Source organism: Phaseolus vulgaris, chromosome 11, assembly GCF_000499845.2.
Source record: "Phaseolus vulgaris cultivar G19833 chromosome 11, P. vulgaris v2.0, whole genome shotgun sequence".
Taxonomy (NCBI): Eukaryota; Viridiplantae; Streptophyta; class Magnoliopsida; order Fabales; family Fabaceae; genus Phaseolus; species Phaseolus vulgaris.
Window position 1 is genome coordinate 36,685,790 of NC_023749.2, and position 21,576 is coordinate 36,707,365.

General features: G+C 47.3%; 1 protein-coding gene across 1 annotated transcript; it reads left to right on the forward strand.

Moving 5' to 3' along the window:
* The first annotated feature begins 19,973 nt into the window (after nt 1-19,973).
* On the forward strand, nt 19,974-21,347 carry LOC137806510 (uncharacterized). The gene is made up of 3 exons (XM_068606687.1): nt 19,974-20,366; nt 20,414-20,607; nt 20,735-21,347. The coding sequence occupies exons 1-3, from the start codon at nt 19,974-19,976 to the stop codon at nt 21,345-21,347; spliced, it is 1,200 nt and encodes a 399-aa protein (XP_068462788.1).
* Nucleotides 21,348-21,576: the final 229 nt, after the last annotated feature.

Sequence of the window (21,576 nt, forward strand, 5' to 3'; positions counted from 1 at the left end):
TGGTTCAGCTCCAGACAAAGACTTTTCTATTTTTTCCTTTTTTATTTTTCTTTCTCTAAATTCCACTCGCGACCTTTCATACCTAGATTTGGAGGGGTAACCCTCTCTCTTAAACTCTCTCCTGGAATAGAATGTGTTAGGATAATCTTCCTTAAAAGCATACCTTATCTTGAGTTGTTGTTCTATCCTAACAGAGAAATGAATCAAATCATTCAAATCATCAAAAGGTAAAAATTTAACCTTGTCCCATATTTCTAGGTTTAGACCACTATGGAATATGTCAATGGTTTTCCTTGGCTCTTCCTTTATTCCCTCCCTCAACATAAGTAACTCCATTTTCTATCTATATTCTTCTACAAGTCTATAACTTTGTTGAAGTCTGTGGAGCTGATACAAAAACTACCTCTCAGAGTGCTCATCAAAGTCAACATTTCTTCTATGCCTAGGTTCTTCTTCTTCCTTCCCCTTGCCCTTCTTTTGGTTGAGAACCATTTGGGTCAACAGGGCCTTCATATATCTTTTAACTTCATTTCTAAAATCATCAAATTTTCTATCTGTCTTCTCTATTTGATTTTCTAAATTTTCTTTAAAAAACGTAAATTTTGCTTTCCACCCATAAGTCTCCTCGGATTCCTTATTGCTACCTTGGATACTAGATGAATGATGATTATCACTCATTTTTGAATTAAAAGAAAAAGGTTTTCACAAAGAGTTTGATTCAAAAAATTTAGTGACAAAGATTTTCACAAATAGGCTTTGAATTATTATTTTTTTTAGGGAATGTTTCAAAGAAAATCAATAAGTCAAGATTTCTCCAAGTTCACTCCCAGAAAAGAGAGGTGAGTCACTAGGACCGCTTAAGTACCAAATCTTTCCTTAGCCAAAGCTTATCTTAGATAGTCTTAACCAATTTCCCTCAAAGAGTCTTCTAAACAATTTTTCCTAATTGTGGTGTGTGTAAGGCTTCCTAATTATCAAAATAAGATCAATTACCAAAGGTGGCGCCTTGTTCACTATGTACTGCTCAACAAACATCTTGGAAAACTGTTGGAACATGGTAATGTGGCCAGTGGGTATACTGACGAACCAGTCCAACGCCGTTCCGCTCAAAGTGCTCATGAACACCTTACAATACACCGCGTCTGAGCCCCCTTAGAGCATCATCTGAGTATGAAACGCCGTGAGATGGGCTTCAGGGTCCTCCACCCCAGTGAAAGACGCTTTCACTGCCACAGTGTTAGCCGGGACCACCGAGTTCATGATCTCTTGGGAAAATGGCATAGGAAAGCTGCGTGGTGGGGATGGGGGTGCAGATCTGTCCCCTGCCGCACGCTCCTCCCGCTCCTGAAGGGCTTTGCGCAGCTCTTCGTTGATCCTGTTGAGCTCTTCGTTCCTTGCTTGTGAGGCCACCAGCGCCTCGTGCATCCTTTCCTGCTCAGAACGCGATGCAGCCACGTTCTCCTACACCGTCCTCATCATGTCCATCACTTGCGTCATGGACACAGCATCTTCGTCTGTTGATGGCGCAACTGAACTGGAGCGTGTTGTCCTCATCCTTCCTCAGCAAACTCAGCAGCTCAAAGGACTCCAAACAAACAGTGAAAACTCCAGGAGTCGACTGCGATAGCAAGCAGTCGAACAGAAAACACTCAAAGCACCACAAACACAAACTATGGTTGGGAATCACCTTTTATACGGCCCCACGGTGGGCGCCAGATGATCCTGCCGGTTGACTTAGCGCAAGAGCGTTGCCTCGTCATGATCTTCCTCACCAGCTTGACACCACGTGCTTTCCAAGTCCACTCCACAGATAGCCTCTATGAGAACCTGAAAAACACACAGTGGCGCCTCTGCGGCCGGTGGCGCTCCGACGCTCAAGTCAGTGACAAGAACACCCAAAAACTAAGAGAGAATATGCTCTGTAGGACCGTACTGTAGGCACACAACCCTAGCAGTATCAGCCGTAATGAAAGACGTACCTCTGCAGATTCTGTTAAGGTTACCTTTATAGCTAGGTTTCTTCTCTCTCCAGGCCGTTATGCTATTGGACGCGTGGCTCGCATCCAGCCCTGCACGTGTCGCCATCTGGGCTGGGATAGCAGGTAGCGCCCAGCCCTACACGTGTCGTCATCTGAGCTAAGGCAGCTTGAGCGTCATTTCTCCATCGCTCCCAACCCTACACGTGTCATCATCTAGGTTGGAGTAACTGGTGACATCCAACCCTACACGGGGCATCATCTAGGTTGGAGTAACTGGTGATATCCAACCCTACACATGTCATCATCTAGATTGGGGCAACTTAAACGTTATTCTTTGTGTAGTAACCAGCCGCACAGCTAAGTCCTCAACTGAAGGGGCAACCCAGCACGTAATGCGCTGTGAAACACCACCCGACTTGGCGAGTATCGGATGCAACAAGGTGCATCATTTCTTTGATATCGCTTGTCGCGAATGGCACCCTCCTTACTGCTACGCCATGCAGGTTCTAGCTGGGGAAATCTTGCCACCAACGAATGTCCACTTTGGGAATCTTGTCGCTGATGTGCAAGGTGTTTCCCCCAACCCACTCGACTTTCATGCCCCAAGCTGGTGCCACCATCGTCTTACTGAACTTACACGCTTGGAATTACCCTTCTGAGCCTTCGACAACCTTAACTAAGTTCGCTGGGAGACCCGGCGACGTGCTCTTGTGGCGGTGTGTAAACCACCCGATCTCCTAGCATTCTCATACGGCGACTGCGACGCAACTCTGGCGACCGCCGGTTACGCACACTAGAGATCGGAGAACGCCAATCCACCGATCGGCGACTATGCCCACTTCCGAGCCATTCATCTTTTCTAGCCTACGCGTTCCATTGAGCACGCCCCACTCGAGCACGTGCAAGACAAGTCATCACGCCTGATGACCTGGTCGGTACACAAGCCCCTTAGTCTCGAGCTGCGACTTGTTCGGCGAGGAGACTAAAGAGGTTTAAAATCCGGCGGCTTACGTGGCTTTGCGCGTTGCTCTGGAGCAGTTTGCTTGCAAATATCCTGACCTCGATCTTTCTGAGTTCTCGGTGTACAACGAGGTGGTGGACGGCAAAATCGTGCCCCCGATCGACTTATCTCCTTGAAAACTCTTATGCTTTACCTTGGTCTGTAATGTTTTTCATTTTGTTCGAATTGTTCGATGCTCATGTGCACATATATGCATATATACATACATATATATACATACATACATATATATATATATATATATATATATATAATCTTCTAACTTATCTGTTGCGCAATCAACTGGTTTAACTAACATAATTGGCGAAACTTGCTCAACTGCGTGAACTCAGCAATACTTGAACTTAACCCTCCACGTACCGCTTTTAACTTGAGCAAATTGTTAACCTTATAACAAACTTGGCAAACTGATCCGCCAAGTGAAGTGCCCCCTACTTCTGTCATCGCCCGGAACTCTTCTGATCTGGCACTCGCCGCACAACCCCTTCACTGTCTCAACCTTCATGCCATAGGGTTCTGGCGATGTTATCTCTCTTCTTTGCATAACTTGATCATTGTTCCCTCATCTGGGGTAGAGGCGCCTTTCGGATCCTTCTCTACCTCCCTGTGTTTCAGAACAATGATCTGGATAGTGAGGTGTTCTCTTCGAACCTACCTCAGTTATCCTTTATCTTCTTCCACCCTTCACGCCGTACCTGAACTCGTTCAAGATGAGAAGGATTTTATCTATCTTCACACCGCCCGCAAGCGTGGAAGCTTTATCTGGCCTTACTGGGTCAATATTGATGTTTCTCTTAAAGGGGGAAAAGGCGTTTTCCATCGACCTTCCCTTCCCGCCGTTTAAGGTCACGAACATCCCTGACTTTTCAGTTTCATCTTGCCTGAACTCACTCGGAGGTGAGAAGGACTTTCTCTGGTGCCTCAACTTGCCCGGGGTGTACATCTCCTCCCCCTGGATGCACTGAGGACTTTTAATATTGCCTTCACTCGCTCAAAGGCGAGGAGGACTTCTTCTCTTTCTCGCTTGCACTCGCTCAAGGGCGAGGAGGACTTCTTCTCTTTCTCGCCTGCACTCGCTCAAGGGCGAGGAGGACTTCTTCTCTTGCCTCAAAATGCACGAGAGCGCTGAGGGCTTTTTGCACTACTGGTACCTCCGATCCCCAAAAGACGATGAGGTCTCTAAAACTTTTAACTACTGCCACCGATCGCTGTAAAACAACAGGGTTTTTAAAACTTTTACTATTGCCACCGATCGCCGAAAAATGATGGGGACTTTAAAACTTTAACTATTGCCACCGATCGCCGAAAAACGATGGGGACTTTAAAACTTTTACTCATTGAAGCATGCAATATGACTTTACTGTTGCCCTAGATCACATACGAGTAATAAGGCCTTTTTTCTAAAACTCTCAAAGCTTGGAATTGGGTGGCATGCAAACTTAGAAGCTTTAAACTTTGAAAAACTCTTCTTTATTGGGTGGCCTCATTAAAAACCCTCCTTAGGGAAAAAAGAGTGCCCCTTTGAAATTGTTTTAACAAAAACTATTCAAATCTTTTCATATTCGTCTTTACTTACAAAGCTTTAACTGTAATACAACTTGAGATGTGTGGCGTTCCAAGTGCGAGGAATCACCCCTCCTTCTAACGTCTCCAAGCGGTAGGTGCCATTCCCGAGCACCTCGGTTATTCTGAACGGTCCCGTCCACTTAGGCGATAACTTGTTCTGCATCTCATACTGATGGGCCTTCCTCATCACCAGATCGCCACTTCTAAACTGCCTTGACATTACCTTAGAGTTGTACCTTCGCTCAACTCTTCTCTTTACTGCTTCGACCTTCACTCTCGCCTCCTCCCTGACCTCATCCAGCAAATCCAGATTCATTCTTCTTTCTTCGTTCGAGTCTTCCGCCACAAAGTTATGGAATCTCGGCGAGCTTTCCTGGATTTCGACTGGAATCATCGCATCACATCCATAAACCAAACTAAAGGGGGTCTCGTGGGTTCCTGACTGCTCAGTGGTATGGTATGCCCAAACTATGCGGGGTACCTCTTCAGCCCGTGATCCCTTAGCTTTCTCTAATCTTCTCTTTAAACCTCTCAACAACACCCGATTGGCAGACTCCACTTGGCCATTCGTCTGTGGGTGCTCGACGGATGCAAACACCTGTTGTATCCCCACCTCTTCGCACAGCTTTTTCAAGAGGTGACTTGCAAACTGAGTCCCATTGTCTGACACCAGGCGTTTAGGCACACCAAACCGGCACACTATGTTCTTCCATACAAAGCTCTCGATCTTGTGTGCGGTGATCTGGGCCACTGGCTCCGCTTCGATCCACTTGGTGAAGTATTCAATCGCCACTACCAAGTACTTCATCTGCCTGATCGCCAATGGGAAGGGTCCCAGAATGTCAATTCCCCAAGTATGAAACGGCCAGGGGTTGTAAATCGACTTCAGCTCTTCTGGGGGTGCCTTGTGCCAATCGGCGTGCTGCTGGCATTACTTGCAACGCTGGGCGTATCTCTTGCAATCTTCTCTCATCGTGGGCCAGTAATAGCCTGCAAGGATAGTCCTTGTCGCCAGCGATCGACCTCCAATGTGGCTCCCGCAAATTCCCTCATGGAGCTCAGCCATAATCCTCGTGCACTTCTCTCCATGTATACATACAAGAAGACGGTGTGTGAATCCAAACCTGTACAGCTCGCCGTCAATAAGGGTAAACTTGCTTGAGCTCTTCTTTATTTTTCTGGCCTCAGTTGAGTCAACTGGAAGTACACCATCCGCTAAATAACGTTGGTAAGGCGTTATCCACGTGTCTGGCTCGTGGATAGCGCAAACCTGCATCGATCTTGCCCCTTCCGCTGGGCGCGCTCTGACCCTCGGCGCCCTCAGAGTTTCCTGCGTTAGGGATCTATGACTTCTCGCCGGTCTTCCCATTGATCTACAAACGTGGAGAACTTGGTGGTCTGCCACGAATGCTCGAGGCGCTTTCAAAGTTTCTTGAATGACAGTCCTCTGCATGCCCCCCTTGCCCGAACTGGCGAGCTTGGCTAGCAAGTCAGCTCGGGCATTCTGTTCTCTTGGCACGTGCACCACTTCAAATGAAGCGAAAGATCTTCTTAGCTCTTGCACGTACTCCAAGTAGGCTGCCATTTGCGGGTCCTTGGCTTGGAACTCGCCAGTTACTTGTCCTGTGACCAACAGTGAGTCGCTCTTGGCCATCAGCACTCTCGCCCCCATTTCCTTAGCCAACAGGATTCCAGCGATCAAAGCCTCATACTCTGCTTGGTTGTTGCTTGCTTTGAAAGAGAACCTCAATGACTGCTCTATCAACACTCCGTTGGGCCCTTCCAAAATGACCCCAGCCCCGCTACCCAACTGCTTGGACGACCCATCAACAGAGAGTACCCAGCGAAAGTCACCCTCGGCGTTCTGTGCCACCTCAGAGGACAACTCGACCACGAAATCGGCGAAGACTTGCCCTTTGATCGATCCCCGGGGTTCATACTTGATGTCGAACTCTGAAAGCTCGACCGCCCACTTCACCATCCTTCCAGCCACATCGGGCTTCTTCAAAACCTTCTGGATTGGTAGATCAGTCATCACCAGTACCGTGAAGCTCTAGAAGTAATGGCGCAATCTCCTCGCCGAGAATACAACCGCCAATGCTGCCTTTTCTAGGGCCTGGTACCTTACCTCCGGGCCTTGCAGCACCTTGCTAACGAAATATATAGGCCTTTGGGTCTGGTCCTGATCTTGCACTAGCACTGCGCTGATCGCCCTTTCGGTTATGGCAAAGTACAGCCTGAGGGGTGTTATGCCTTGGGGCTTGCATAGAACTGGAGGGCTCGCCAAATATTCCTTGAGCTTTACGAAGGCCTCCTCACACTCCTTTGTCCAAACAAATCTGTTGTTCCTCTTCAAACATTGGAAGTATGGGTGGCCCTTCTCTCCGCTTGCCGATACGAATCGAGACAGGGCGGCCATCCGCCCCGTGAGTTGCTGCACCTCCTTCACATTGGCGGGGCTCCTCATTGCCAAAATGGCGGCGCACTTCTCGGGGTTAGCCTCAATTCCCCTCTCTGACAGAAGAAACCCCAGAAATTTCCCTGCTTCTACACCAAAAACACACTTTTCAGGATTCAGTTTGAGCTTGTACCTGGCTATTGTGATGAACAACTCTTCCAAGTCTGTGACGTGCTCGTCTTTCTCCAGGGACGTCACGACCATGTCGTCGACGTATGCCTGTACATTCCTTCCGAGCATGGGCACGAGCACCTTGTCCATCAGCCTTTGGTATGTGGCCCCTGCATTCTTCAACCCGAAGGGCATTACCTTGTAGCAATAACATGACCTTTCCGTCATGAAGGCGGTCTTCTCTTCGTCCATGGGGTGCATTTGGATTTGGTTGTACCCCGAGAAGGCATCCAGAAAACTTAGCAGCTTGCACCCTGATGCACTGTCTACTAGGGCGTCAATGCTTGGCAAAGGGTAAGAGTCCTTCGGGCAGGCCTTGTTCAAGTCTGTAAAGTCAACGCACATCCGCCATTTTCCGCTGCTCTTCTTGACCAGGACAACGTTAGCGAGCCATTCTGGATATTGGATTTCCCTGATGTGGCCCGCTGCAAGTAGTTTCCGCGTCTCTTCTTTGATCGCCTGTCTCTTCTCCTCATTGAATTTTCTTCTTCTTTGGCGGATGGGCCTGACTTGGGGGTCCATTGCCAAACGATGGCACAAGAAATCGGGGTCGATCCCCGGCATATCTGAAGCAGCCCACGCAAACGCATCCAAGTGTCTACTTATTACCTCGGCGATCTGGTCTTGCGTCTTGCTATCGAGGGTTCTTCCCAACTTAAACACCTTCCCGCTGATCTCCTTCTTGAGCCATTCCTCCACTGGCTGAGGTTTCCTCTCGCTGGCGATCAGCGCCCTCGCGATACTGGTTTCTCTGGCGGCCTCCAAGCAGTTTCTCTTCGACCTCGCCTCTATCGCCACATCGCCCTCGGCGACCATCTCTAACGCCGCATCCGAAGCTCGCCGAGGTTCGCGCTCCGGCTCCACGCCAGGGGGAGGCATTGTGGTTACGTGGCACACAGACCTCTTGTTCTTGAGGCTGTTTTCGTAACACTTTTTCGCCTCCTTCTGGTCGGAGCAAATAATGATGATCATACCCTCCATAGACGGTAGCTTGACCTTCATGTGCCTTGTCGAAGGCACAGCTCCTGTTCTGTTGAGCGTTGGCCTCCCCAGCAGTATGTTGTATGCTGACGGGGCGTTTACAACAAGGTACCTGACCTTCTCCGTTCGTGAGGCCAAGCCGTCAGTGAAGGTCGTCCTCAGCTCGATATACCCCCTCACCTCCACCTGATCGCCGGCAAAACCGTACAAGCAGCCTCCATATGGTCTTAGCTGATCAGGGGACAGTTGCAACTTCTCAAAGGTTGGCTAAAACATCACATCTGCTGAGCTTCCTTGGTCGACCAGCACCCGGTGGACGGTCCTTCCCGCCGTGACAAGCGAGATCACAATAGGGTCGTTGTCGTGAGGCACCACGTCCCTGCGGTCCCCCTTGGTGAACGTGATGTCCACGTCGGGCGAGTGATCCTCAAAGACTTCCACTGACATTATCGACCTCGTGTACCACTTTCGTTGCGACGCTGTGCACCCCCCGCCGGAGAATCCGCCAGCTATGGTGTGGATCTCGCCGTGAATAGGCACCTCGTGCTGTTGCCCTCTGCTGCTCGCCGGTTGAGACCCTGATGCTTGGTCCGCTTGCTTCTCCAGCAAGTAATCCTTCAGGAAACCACATTTGACCAGCTCGGCGAGCTGGTGCCCCAGAGCCAAACACGAATTGATAGAGTGGCCAAAACTCTTGTGGAACTCACACCATGCGTCTGGTTTTGGCCCCAAAATCTTCTCCGCCGTTTTCTCAGGCACTTTGAGCCTGGCAGCTATGTTTGGGATGGCGATCAAATCAGCCAAACCCATCACAAACTCATACCTCGGGGGGCGATTACTCTCCCTGGGGCGCCCTGGTCCTTTGCTCTTATTTTTCTTAGGGTCGTAAGGATGACGCGTCCTTTGATCCCTCTTTCCCGCCGCCGCCTCCATTACCCTCTGAGGCTGTACCCTTGCTTGGGTGCGCGGTTTAGCTGGGGCCACATTTCCTCTCTTCTCGGTGACCTCGCTCTCGGCGGCGATGTGAGCCACAGCACGTCGCCGGATTTCGGCGAACGTGGCGGGGTGGCTCCTGATGAGCGACTCACTAAAAGGCCCAGGCAACACGCCCTTTTTGAAGGCGTGCACGAACATCTCTTCGTCCTTTCCTGGCAAACGGACTATCCGAGCTCTGAATCTGTTCAGGAAATCCTTCAAGGACTCCCCTTGGTACTGCCTTATATCAAACAAGTCGTAAGACACCAAAGGTGGCGCCTTGTTCACTATGTACTGCTCGACAAACATCTTGGAAAACTGTTGGAACGTGGTAATGTGGCCAGTTGGTATACTGACGAACTAGTCCAACGCCGTTCCGCCCAAAGTGCTCATGAACACCTTACAGTACACCGCGTTTGAGCCCCCTGAGAGCATCATCTGAGTATGAAACACCGTGAGATGGGCTTCAGGGTCCTCCACCCCAGTGAAAGACGCTTTCACTGCCACAGTGTTAGCCGGGACTACCGAGTCCATGATCTCTTGGGAAAATGGCATAGGAAAGCTGCGTGGTGGGGATGGGGGTGCAGATCTGTCCCCTGCCGCACGCTCCTCCCGCTTCTGAAGGGCTTTGCGCAACTCTTTGTTGATCCTGTTGAGCTCTTCGTTCCTTGCTTGCGAGGCCACCAGCGCCTCTTGCATCCTTTCCTGCTCAGAACGCGATGCAACCACGTTCTCCTGCAGCGTCCTCATCATGTCCATCACTTGCGTCATGGACACAGCATCTTCGTCGGTTGATGGCGCAACTGAACTGGAGCGCGTTGTCCTCATCCTTCCTCAGGAAACTCAGCAGCTCAAAGAACTCCAAACAAACGGTGAAAACTCCAGGAGTCGACTGCGATAGCGAGCAGTCGAACAGAAAACACTCGAAGCACCACCAACACAAACTATGGTTGGGAACTGCAACTGGAACTGAAAAACTTGTGTGGTGGGACTGATGTTTTATATCGAGCCCCACGGTGGGCGCCAAATGATCCTGCGACAACTCGAGCGTGGAGGAATTGCCTTGTCGCTTGCTTGACCCGCCTCTGGCAACTGTGTTATCTGCAAGAGTGCTCTTAGGACCTTCGCTGGAAACTTCGAATGCAACCTGCAAAATACACAGACGGCGCCTCTAGCGGCCGTTTGCACTCCGACGCGCAGGTTAGATCACAGAATCACTAGAAAATAATGTGTAAAAACCGTCCCCGTGTGTTTCTCTCTGATTCTCTTTTTATCCCCTTCTGTGTCTGTGCCTAACAGAATTCTGCTACGCTGTTCTCTGCGCGTGTCAGAATTCTGTTATGCTTTTGTACGAAAACGTACCACAGTCAGGGTCGTGGGTGTCTAGGTTTTTTGTCTGTACCTTTCACGACACGGAGTGCACCTTTATCTGGGTCGCGCCCCTCTCAGACAGTGACACGTGGAGGCATGCAACTCGCATCTAACCGTTCACGTGCCACCACCTGAAGGGCTCTAGCGCATCTCTTTGTGTGCCTATGTTATTCCCTTGCGGAGTAACTTAGCGCGTTTCTTCCATCTGGGTGAAATCGCACATTCCCAGGAGAACACCAGGTGTGGTTGGACTAGGCACACTCACCAAGCATTGCTCTCTGGATACACGATTTCCCCTTCACGATGCCATGCACATAATGGGTTGAGAGAGTAACCAATCACTGACCGGTTTACTGACTCCCTCAGGCCACTCTCGTGCACGACTATACCGACGAGGAGCTTTTCTTTCTCAGGTATGATCATGCGAGGTCCATGCGTAACGCTCTCGCTGGGAATCTCAGTCCCAGTTTAACTGCGTGTAACACGAAACCCCGATGACCATGCACCCGATGACTGATCGGTGCTCTATTGCTTCTCGCGTTCTCCCCCGGGTGTTTATCTTGGAACTGATCTGTTGGTGGCCACTCGGTTACTGACCACCGATCTCCATACCGGGGGATCTCCTCCATGATTACTTTTCCACCTGATCCACGTGTCCTCCAGCGAGTGGTCCATGTGGTTATCTGTTGCTGACATCTTCGACTACCGATGACTGATTGGATCAGCTTTGAAGGGGGATTCCTTTGGATTTCCTTGATATCTTGCACAAAGACATACCGCAAACATTATATTCGGTCTACTTGTTGTTAGATAGAGCAAAGAGCCAATCAAACCTCTGTATTTTGCTTGACCTACCCTTTTTCCAACAGCATCTGCATCCATGTAGCAGCTTGATGGCATAGGTGTTCTTGCTACCTTACAACTCTCCATTTTAAATTTCATGAGAATCTCTTTACAATACTTTGATTGGCATAGAAAGATTCCATCCCTTGTTTGTTTAACCTGCAATCCAAGAAAGAAAGACAATTCTCCCATCATAGACATTTCAAACTCACCTTTCATAGCAGCCACAAATTCTTCACACAAACTATCTTGTGTAGCACCAAAGATGATGTCATAAACATAAATTTGCACAAGGATAATTTCAGAATTTGACTTTTTGATGAAGAGAGTCTTGTCAATCATTCCCCTATCAATGCCATGAGACAAAAGGAAGTTGCTAAGCCTTTCATACCACTGCCTTGGAGCTTGCTTCAGCCCATACAAAGCCTTTTTCAACTTGAAGACATGATTAGGATATTGATGATCTTCAAAGCCCAGTGGTTGATCCACATACACTTCCTCATTGATGTAGCCATTTAAAAAAGCACTTTTGACATCCATTTGAAAGAGTTTATATCCACTCATACATGATAAAGTCAGCAGCAACCTCACAACCTTCAATCCTGCAACAGGAGCAAAGGTTTCACCATAATCAATTCCCTCCTCTTGATTGTAGCCTTTGGCAACTAGCCTTGCTTTGTTCCTTGTGATCACACCATCCTCATCCAGCTTGTTTCTGAAGACCCAGTTCGAACCAATGATGTTCATCTCAGATGTTTTAGGGACAAGAAACCATACCTCATTCCTTGCAAACTGATTCAACTCTTCATGCATAGCTTCAACCCATTTTTCACCCTTGAGAGCTTCATCAATTGACTTTGGTTCAATTTGAGAGACAAAAGCAGTGTGCCTGCAGAAGTTTGAGATGGAGCTACGTGTAGAGACACCTTTCTTTATCTGTCCAATGATGTTCTCTACTCACAGATCTTGATCCTGCCTGTTGACCAAAACGTTGGAACTTGCCTCGTCAAACTTGGATCGACGTGTGCACCGCTTCACCCTCCGTCCTTCGTCACGATCCACCTCAAGAACCTGCAAAAGAACAGAGCGGCGCCGCTGCGGCCGATCGCACTCCAACGCCCAAGTCAGTGACTGAACCACCAAATACTTCAAGAGTAACACTCAAGAACTCTCAAGGAACCGTGAACCAGTTCTCTCTCACAGTATGCTCAAGAACTCGCAAGCGTAAAGAAGACAATCTGAACGTGCGTACCTCAAAAGTTCGTTGGGAAACCCTTATATACCTGGTCACTTTCTCTCTCCTGGCAGTTACACATCTGGACACGTGGCTCGCATCCAGTCGTACACGTGTCATCATCTGGAGCCTCCTTGACTTGGGCGCTGCTTCTGACTCTCCTTTGGCTAAGTTACTTATGCATGATACTGCTCAGTGCATAGCTAACTTGGAGCGCGATCTCTACTGGAATTGGCGAGTTAGGGTGCCTTCGTACACCTTCCCTGTGGTCTCGCCGGCCGCCTTCACAATTTGCACTACCTTCATCTTCGGCGATGTGCTTGCCCCGGCGATCTCTAATCACTTGGTCGCCTGAGTTTACATCTGGCGACTTCATCTTTAACCCGACGACCGCCGGTTCCGGTATGCTGGAGATCGGAGCACGCCAACTTAATAACTGGCGATTTCACGAGCCCCCCGACTTCCTTCCCTTCTGCCAACCTGGCATCTCGTCAACACGCTTATACTGTAGCTTGATGCCACGTCATCACTTCCGACTACCAGGACGGTACAGATCTCTAGGAATCCTCCATTCTTTGGGCAACTCACTCTGCTGCAAAATTTCAATGGGTTGTTTCGAACAATCAACCGGTTGTTTTTCTGCACAGAGGTCCAGCTTCTCAAAATTGATGTTCTGCTCATCCTCTTCAGCACTGTTCTTTGAGATTTGAATGCTTTTGCGATCCACTTCATCAAAGACAACATGAACAAAATCTTCTACAGTCATTAGCCTCTTGTTGTAGATTCTGTATGCATGACTTTTCATCAAATTTCCCTAGGTTTTCCTTTCCATTGTTGAGAACAAAACAACAGCAACCAAAAACTCTAAGGTGATTGATGCTTGGTTTTCTTCCATTAAAGAGCTCATAGGGAGTCTTCTTCAGAATTGGCCTTATTAGCACTCTATTCGTCACATAGCAAGCAGTGCTAACTGCATCAACCCAAAAATACTTGGGAAGAGAAGATTCACTTAGCATTGTTCTAGCTAATTCATCAAGGGATCTGTTCTTCCTTTCCACTACACCATTCTGTTGTGGAGTCCTTGGAGCTGAAAAATTGTGCAGAATTCCCATCTTTTCACAAAACTTGCTGAACTTTTCATTTTGGAATTCACCTCCATGATCACTTGTTATTGAGCCTATGTTGTTGTTCTTTGTATTTTGCAATCTTCTAGCAAGCTTCTTGAATGTAGAGAAGGCATCACTTTTTGATTCCAAGAAGAGAGTCCAAGTGAACCTCTTTTGTGTTGGGAAGACAGATTTCACAGGAGTTTGTTTTGAAGATAACTTGATATCCTTTGTCACATAATTGACTAATGCTCAGCAGATTGTGCTTTAGACCTTCTACATAGAGAACATCATGCATGACCAAAATATCTTTGTCTCCTATGGATCCTCTTCTAAAAATCCTCCCCTTGTTGTTGTCCCCATAGGTAACGTGCTCTTCTTGCATAAAGGAGATGCTTAGAAACTTTGATTTGTCCCCAGTCATGTGCTTTGAGCACCCACTGTCCAGGTACCATTGTTGCATGCTCTCGTCCAAGGTTTCCTACAAAGAAGATTTTCAAGTACAAAGATTTGGTCCCCTTATGAATGTGGGTCCATTTGGTTTACATTCATCATTTGAACCTTTACAACATTTGGGAATCCACTTCATAAAGCCTTTAGGAACTGCATATTTTCTGATTTTACAGAATCTGACAGAATGGCCTCTTTTCATGCAATAGAAGCATGTAACAACCGGTTGTTTCAACAGATCAATCGGTTGTTTTTCTGGCAGTTTCGAAAATGACTTTGAAAATCTATCTTGCTTGTTCTGTGGGTTAAAACCCAATCCTGCTTTTCCAAAACCACATTTTTGAGATGCCAAGACATTCAAAGTTGGATTGACCTTTTGAAAGCTTATCCACAGTTTTAACAAGATAATGAACTTTCTTTTCAAGATTTTCACAATTTTCACAAATAAGAGTATCACACTTGCAAGAAAAGTTTTTGTAAACAATTTCAAGATTTTCAAAATCTGTTTTTGAATTTTCCAACTCTTCTTCCAGTGTTTTTACTTTGTTTTCAAGCCAGCTATTCATTTCCTTTAACCGGTTGTTCAAGAGGGCCAATCGGTTAGCTTCTTCATGTGTTTCTTGAAAAGCTTGAAGCAATTGATTGTAATTTTCAGAATTTGAGGAGTTAGAGGAACTTACATTGTTTGAATCATCTTCCTTTTTGGCCATAAAGCAGAGGTTGAGGCTTTTTCTGTTTTGCCTCCTTTTCCTTCGTGCTTGGCTCCTTGTTCTTACTTCCTTTGATTCATTGATGTTCCCATGAGTAGATTTGAGTGTGTCCCACATCTCTTTGGCAGATTTGCATTTAGATATCCTGAAAAACTCATTAGTATCTAGTACAGAAGCTATTATGTTTTGAGCAGTACAATCAAGCTTGGCCATCTTACATTCTTCATTGGTCCATTGGGACCAAGGTTTTGCAATAAAAGATCCATTCTTTTTAAGCTTTGGAATGAAAGGGCCATTTTCGATTGAATCCCAAATTCCTTGATCAATGGATTCAACAAAGATTTTCATTCTAGCCTCCCAATACTTATAATTCAAACCACAGAATAAAGGTGGTTTGTAGATTGAAGCACCTTCCTCGAAAGATAGTTTTCCAGCCATTGAAAAAGATTTTCGGATCAAACTTGAGTAACTTTCAAGTACCAAGCTCTTGATGCCAATTGTTAGAATGTATGGCTTTAAACTAGAGGGGGAGGTGAATGGTTTAAAGAGGATTTTCGCAAACTTTTTATTGTAGAATGAAATCCGTTTGAGAAAACTAGATTCAGAATTCAGTTTGCAAAAAACACAAAGAAATTTAGCACAGCACCAAAAAAACAATCGGTTGTTTCGTAGAAACAATCGGTTGTTTATACCAGTTAACAAATATAAACTGAAATTAAAGAGTTCAAGGGATAGAGAGATTGCACACACAGTTTATACTGGTTCACTCTTAAACCAAAAGCTACATCCAGTCTTCCCAGAAATCACTGGGGAAATCCACTAAGCAATCAAACCTAGATTACTTACAAATACCACCAAAGAAGTGACCTTGATCCCCTCAAGACACACACTTCCTTTGGCTCAGCACATACACCACTAAGAATGCTGATCTTGAGAATCCTCAAGAACACACAACACTTCTCAGCCTTACACAACAGAGTTTACACAAAGTACAGAAGGATTACACTTGTTACATAATGATCAAAAATCAATACAAGATGAAAATCCTATTCCACTCTCTTGATCAAAGCAATCTCAAAGCAATCTTTCAACTCTTAAAAAGCTAAAAACTAGTGAAAAACTCAAATATGTTTTTCTATGATTTAATCTTAGTTGTTTGTTACAAAAGCTTAACAAACTATTTATTGCTTACAAAGACTGGTCAAAGCATTTAAAACTGGAGCGTAATAAGTTATAAAATCATTTAAAGCTCAGTCAAAGCACAAAACAAATTTCTGTTATGGTCCCAAAACAAACAATCGATTGAATGCTCGAATCAATCGGTTGTTTTGGTTTGACAGCAAGCCAACCATCAAAAACAGTTTTCAACCTTTCTCAAAACACCTAAGTATAAAACAATCGGTTGTTTCGACAAAACAACAGGTTGTTTTTCACTTAGTTTGAAAAACACTTTCAATTAAAAAGGTTTGAGATTCTTAAGCTTTGGATTCAATCAAGAGTGGATCAACACAAATAATCTACCCCAGATCCTATTCTACTACACCTCAGCAACAACAAGCACCTTCAGCCTTCCATCAAACACAAAGGGTTTGGATTCTTCAAAGCTTGAACACACTTGATTCAACACCAGGAACCCTAGCAAGGCGCCACTTTGTCTTTGCAGATGAGATATTTCTTGATCAAGGAAGTACGGTTCTCAGGCGGAGATAGAAAGGCCCAAAGACTATTGGTAGGGTCAACCGGTGATGCGAGTCAACCGGCAGGAACATTTGGCGCCCGTTAAAGCAAGGCCCCACTTACAATCGTGTTGATAGTTTCTACCAGCAATATGAGGAGTACGAGGCAAGGATCTGATGTAGCCACAGGTGTAGTGCCCCCTGGAGGTGACAACGTTACCACACAACAAATACTGGAAACTATGCATGCCCTTCGAACAGAGGTGGCAGCATCTAGGGTTGAAATTAACACATCATGCGTGGACAACGAAGAACTGCGTAGGGCTAATGAGGAACTTTGTAGGGATTTGCAACAGGTAGGGGAACGTGAAGTGGATGAACGCGCCCCACATGTACCCCTTAGGGCACGTCCCATGCCGTTCTCACAGGCAATCATGGATACGGCGTTGCCCACCATGTCTCTAGGCCCGAAGGTCACCTTTCATGGGTGTGGAGGACCTAGAGGCCCATCTCACGGTGTTCCACACTCAAATGATGCTCACAGGTGGATCTGACGTTGTGTACTGCAAGTTGCTCATGAACACGTTGGCATACGTGGTGTTGGAGTGGTTCATCAGTCTCCTCGATGGACACATCACCACGTTCGACCATTTTGCGACGCTGTTCAGGGAGCAGTACCTTGTTAATAAGGCCCCCACCTGACTTTCTTATGATGTCTTTGACATTAAACAGTACCAGGGGGAGTCCATGAAGGACTACTTGAACAGGTTCGGGGTTCAGGTGGTAAGGTTGAAACCCACTGATGAGGCCATGACAGTGCATGCCTTTGTCAAGGGAATGTTATCGGGACCTTTCAGCGAATCAGTGTTAAGGTTCTACCCGAAGACATTCATCGAGATCAGACGTCGAGCGTTGGCACACATCGAAACAGATGATCGAGTAACGAAGAAACGTGGTTTTGTCGGTCCTATTCGACCTCGGGCAGCAGGACGACCTCAACCCATGAGGGTGCACGAGGCAACCACAAAGAAGAAAGGAGCGGAAAAACCCTACGAACAGTCCCAGGGGGGACTCACGCACGAAGGGACCCGCTCCCAAAACATAATTTTCGAGTGGAACTCAAGGAGCTAATCGCTATCCTGAACATAGCGACAAGACTGAAGGTGCCCGCAAAGACCATCAGTAAGATGGGGCCCAACAAGAACGCTTGGTGTGACTTCCACCAAGCACATGGGAACTACATACGCAATTGCTTGGCCCTGGCACACCAACTAGATGAGCTAGTGAAGAGCGGCTTCTTAAAGGATTACCTTCAAAAGCAGCAGAATGATCAAGCGTTGGTGACTGCAGGGGCAGATCAAAGGCATGAGGTGCCCATTCATGGGGAGATCAACACAATCTCTGGAAGGGTTTTCAGGAGGAGGATGCACCGCCTCCCAGTGAAAGAAGTATGTGGGAGAGGTGATGGCAGTAGAGGTACAGGAAGTAGATCAGACCCCCAACGTCGACCTCGTCTTCACCAAGGCCGACCGCCAAGATGTCTTACCCCATGACAATGACCTGGTGGTAATTTCGTTAGTCATAGTAGGGAGAAGGGTTCATCGCGTCCTCATAGACCTAGGAAGTTCGATCGACGTGATGTTCTAGTCGACCTTCAACAAGTTGCAGTTGTCTCCAGACCAGTTGAGGCCCTATATTGGGTGCTTGTATGGTTTCGCTGGAGACCAAGTGGAGGTGCGTGGGCATATAGACGGACGGCACAACTTCGTCTACTGCCAACATCAAGTATCTTGTCATTAACGCCCCATCAGCCTACAATATACTGTTAGGTAGACTTGCTTTGAATAGGATGGGAGCGATTGCCTCCACAAGGCATATGAAGATGAAGTTGCCTTCCCTTGAAGGTACGGCGATCACCATCAAGTCTGACTAGAAAGAGGCTAAGAAGTGTTACGAAAATAGCCTCAAGACGAAGAGAGGGGTGTTCATTGTTACTACCCAGCCTCCAAGGGAAGAAGGGGTCACTCGTGCACAGATCGCCCGGGAGAGGCAACCCGAACGCTCTGGAACGTGCTGGAGAGAGAGATCGGTGGGAAGATGTTCAAGCTTGGCAGGACTTTGAGACAAGAGTTGTAGGATCAAATTGCCGAGGTCATCGCGAGGCACCTCGACGCTTTCGCGTGGTCTGCTTCTGACATGCCTGGCATAGATCCTGACTTCTTGTGTCATCGTCTCACCATGGACCCCCAGGTTCGACCTGTTCCCCAGAGAAGACGAAAGCTCAACGAGGAGAGGCGTCAGGTCGTGCGTGAAGAGACAGAGAAGTTGTTGAAGGCTGACCACATTAGGGAGATTTAGTACCCCGAATGGCTGGCCAATGTGGTGTTGGTAAAAAAGGCCAGCGGGAAGTGGAGGATGTGTGTTGACTTCACAGACCTCAACAAGGCATGTCCAAATGACTCCTACCCGCTGCCTAGTATCAACGCCTTGGTAGACAGTGCATCAAGATGCAGATTACTCAGCTTCCTGGACGCCTTCTCTAGTTACAACTAGATCATGATGCACCCCAAGGACGAGTGCAAGACAACGTTTATGACATATTTGTCTTTTTATTGCTATAAGGTGATGCCCTTTGGACTGAAGAACGCAGGTGCCACCTACCAGAGGTTGATGGAAAGAGTACTAGCGCCCATGTTAGGGAGAAATGTCCAAGCATGTGTAGATGACATGGTGGTCACCTCCCAGCAAAAGGAGCAGCACGTGGTAGACCTGGAAGAGCTGTTCACCACAATAGCGAATTACAAGCTGAAGCTGAATCCAAAGAAGTGTGTGTTTGGGGTCGAGGCAGGCAAGTTCTTGGGTTTCCTACTCACTGAACGTGGGATAGAGGCGAATCCCGAGAAGTGCGCTGCGATAATAACAATGAGGAGCCCAACCTCAGTCAAAGAGGTGCAGCAGTTAACAGGGCGCATGGTCGCTCTGTTCAGATTTGTATCGGCAGGAGGAGACAAGGAGCATCTTTACTTCCAATACCTGAAGAGAAACCGCAGGTAGGGGTGGCAATGTGGGGTAGGCCGTGCAGGCCGGCCCACGGCCCGCTGTAAAAACGCGGGGCGGGGCGGGTTGGCCCACACAACCCGCATAACTTTAAAATGTATAATTTTTTTTTCTACACACCCATATTTTCTTCACGAAGTCTGATATTTTACATTCCGAAATTTTTAATAACATCTTATTACGCATGTTTCATGAAAATAATATTATGAGACCATTTACCTAATGCATCTAAATAAAAATATTCAAAATTTGTATTTAAAAAATTATTTTTTTAATAAATATGTCTTATGCGGGCTGGCCCGCAAGCCCGCGAGCCAACCCTTATGCAGGGCGGGTTAGAAAAATCAGGCCGCAAATTTTATGCGGGGCGGGTCTATGCGGGGCGGGCCAGCCCGCATTGCCACCCCTAACAGCAGGTTCGTGTGGACCTGGGAGTGCGAAGAGGTGTTTGTGAAGCTGAAAGAGTACCTGGCTAGTCCACCAGTATTGTGCAAACAAGAGCTAGGTACTCCCCTTCGCCTATATTTCCCAGTTACAGAGAAGGCTTTTAGTTCGGTCCTGCTGCAAGAACAAGACCAGATGCAGAAACCGATCTACTTCGTCAGCAAGGTGTTGCAAGGGCCAAAAGTGAGATACCAAGCCCTAGAGAAAGCAGCTCTAGCAGTAGTATACTCAGTGCGAAGACTCTGCCATTACTTTCAGAGCTTCACTGTAATAGTAATGACAGACCTTCCAATTCTCAAAGTCTTAAAAAGCCAGATGTGGCAGGTAGAATGGTGCGATGAGTAGTAGAGCTATCTGAGTTTGACGTACAGTATGAGCCTATAGGCCCCATTAAGGGCCAGGTTTACGCTAACTTCGTAGTAGAGCTCTCCTCGGTAGCCACGCACCAAAAAGGAGCAGGTTTCAAATGGGTGCTCTATGTAGATGGTTCCTCAAACCAACAAGGTAGTGGGGCTGGTGTCATCTTGGAAGGACCAGATGGGTTGCTGATTGAGCTGGCCCTACGGTTCGCTTTCAAGGCCAGTAAAAACCAAGTAGAGTATGAGTCCCTGATCGCCGAAATGTTGTTGCCTAAGGAGATGGGAGCGAAAGGTTTGCTGGCAAAGAGTGACTCCTTCTTAGTCACGGGTCAGGTCACGGGGGAATACCAAGCTAAAGACCTACAGATGCCGCCTACCTAGAGTACATCCAAGTTCTGAAGGGGACGTTCGAGGTGTTCGAGTTAGTTCATGTGGTCAGAGAGCAGAATGCCCGAGCAGACTTGCTTGCAAAGCTCGCCAGTTCGGGCAAGGGGGGCAGAGAGAGGACAGTAATTCAGGAGACCCTGAAGACACCTCGAACTACCTCAAACAATATGGTCGAGGTCTAGCAGATCAGCACAACGGAAGAAGTGAGGAGGAGTCATCGATCCTTAACGCAAGAGACATTGAAAATGCCAAGGATAAGCGTATACCCGGTTGCTGGGAAAATGCCGTCCCAAGTTCACCTAGTCGAAATAGGAGAAACTTGAATGACACCCTACCAACATTATTTGACCGAGAGGGTAGAAAATTCAAGAAAAATTCGAGCAAGTACGTCTTGATCGACGGAAAGTCGTTTAGGCACGGATTCACCCATCATATCTTAGTATGTGTAAGTGGTGAGCACTGCGCGCGCATTATGGTAGAATTGCACGAGGGAATATGCGGTAGCCACGTCAACGGTCGATCCCTCTCGTCAAAGGCCATTCGCACAGGATATTACTGACCAACCATGAGGGAATATTTCACGAGGTATGCCCAGTGATGCAAACAGTGCCAACAACATGCTGACTGGCACAAGGCACCTTTAGAGGAGCTGAGGTCGATCTACAGCCCATGACCATTTCATACTTGGGGGATCAACATTCTGGGGCTTTTCCCTTTGGCAATACGGCAGATGAAGTACCTCGTGATTGCCATAGAGTATTTCACAATGTTGATCGTGTTGAATCAAG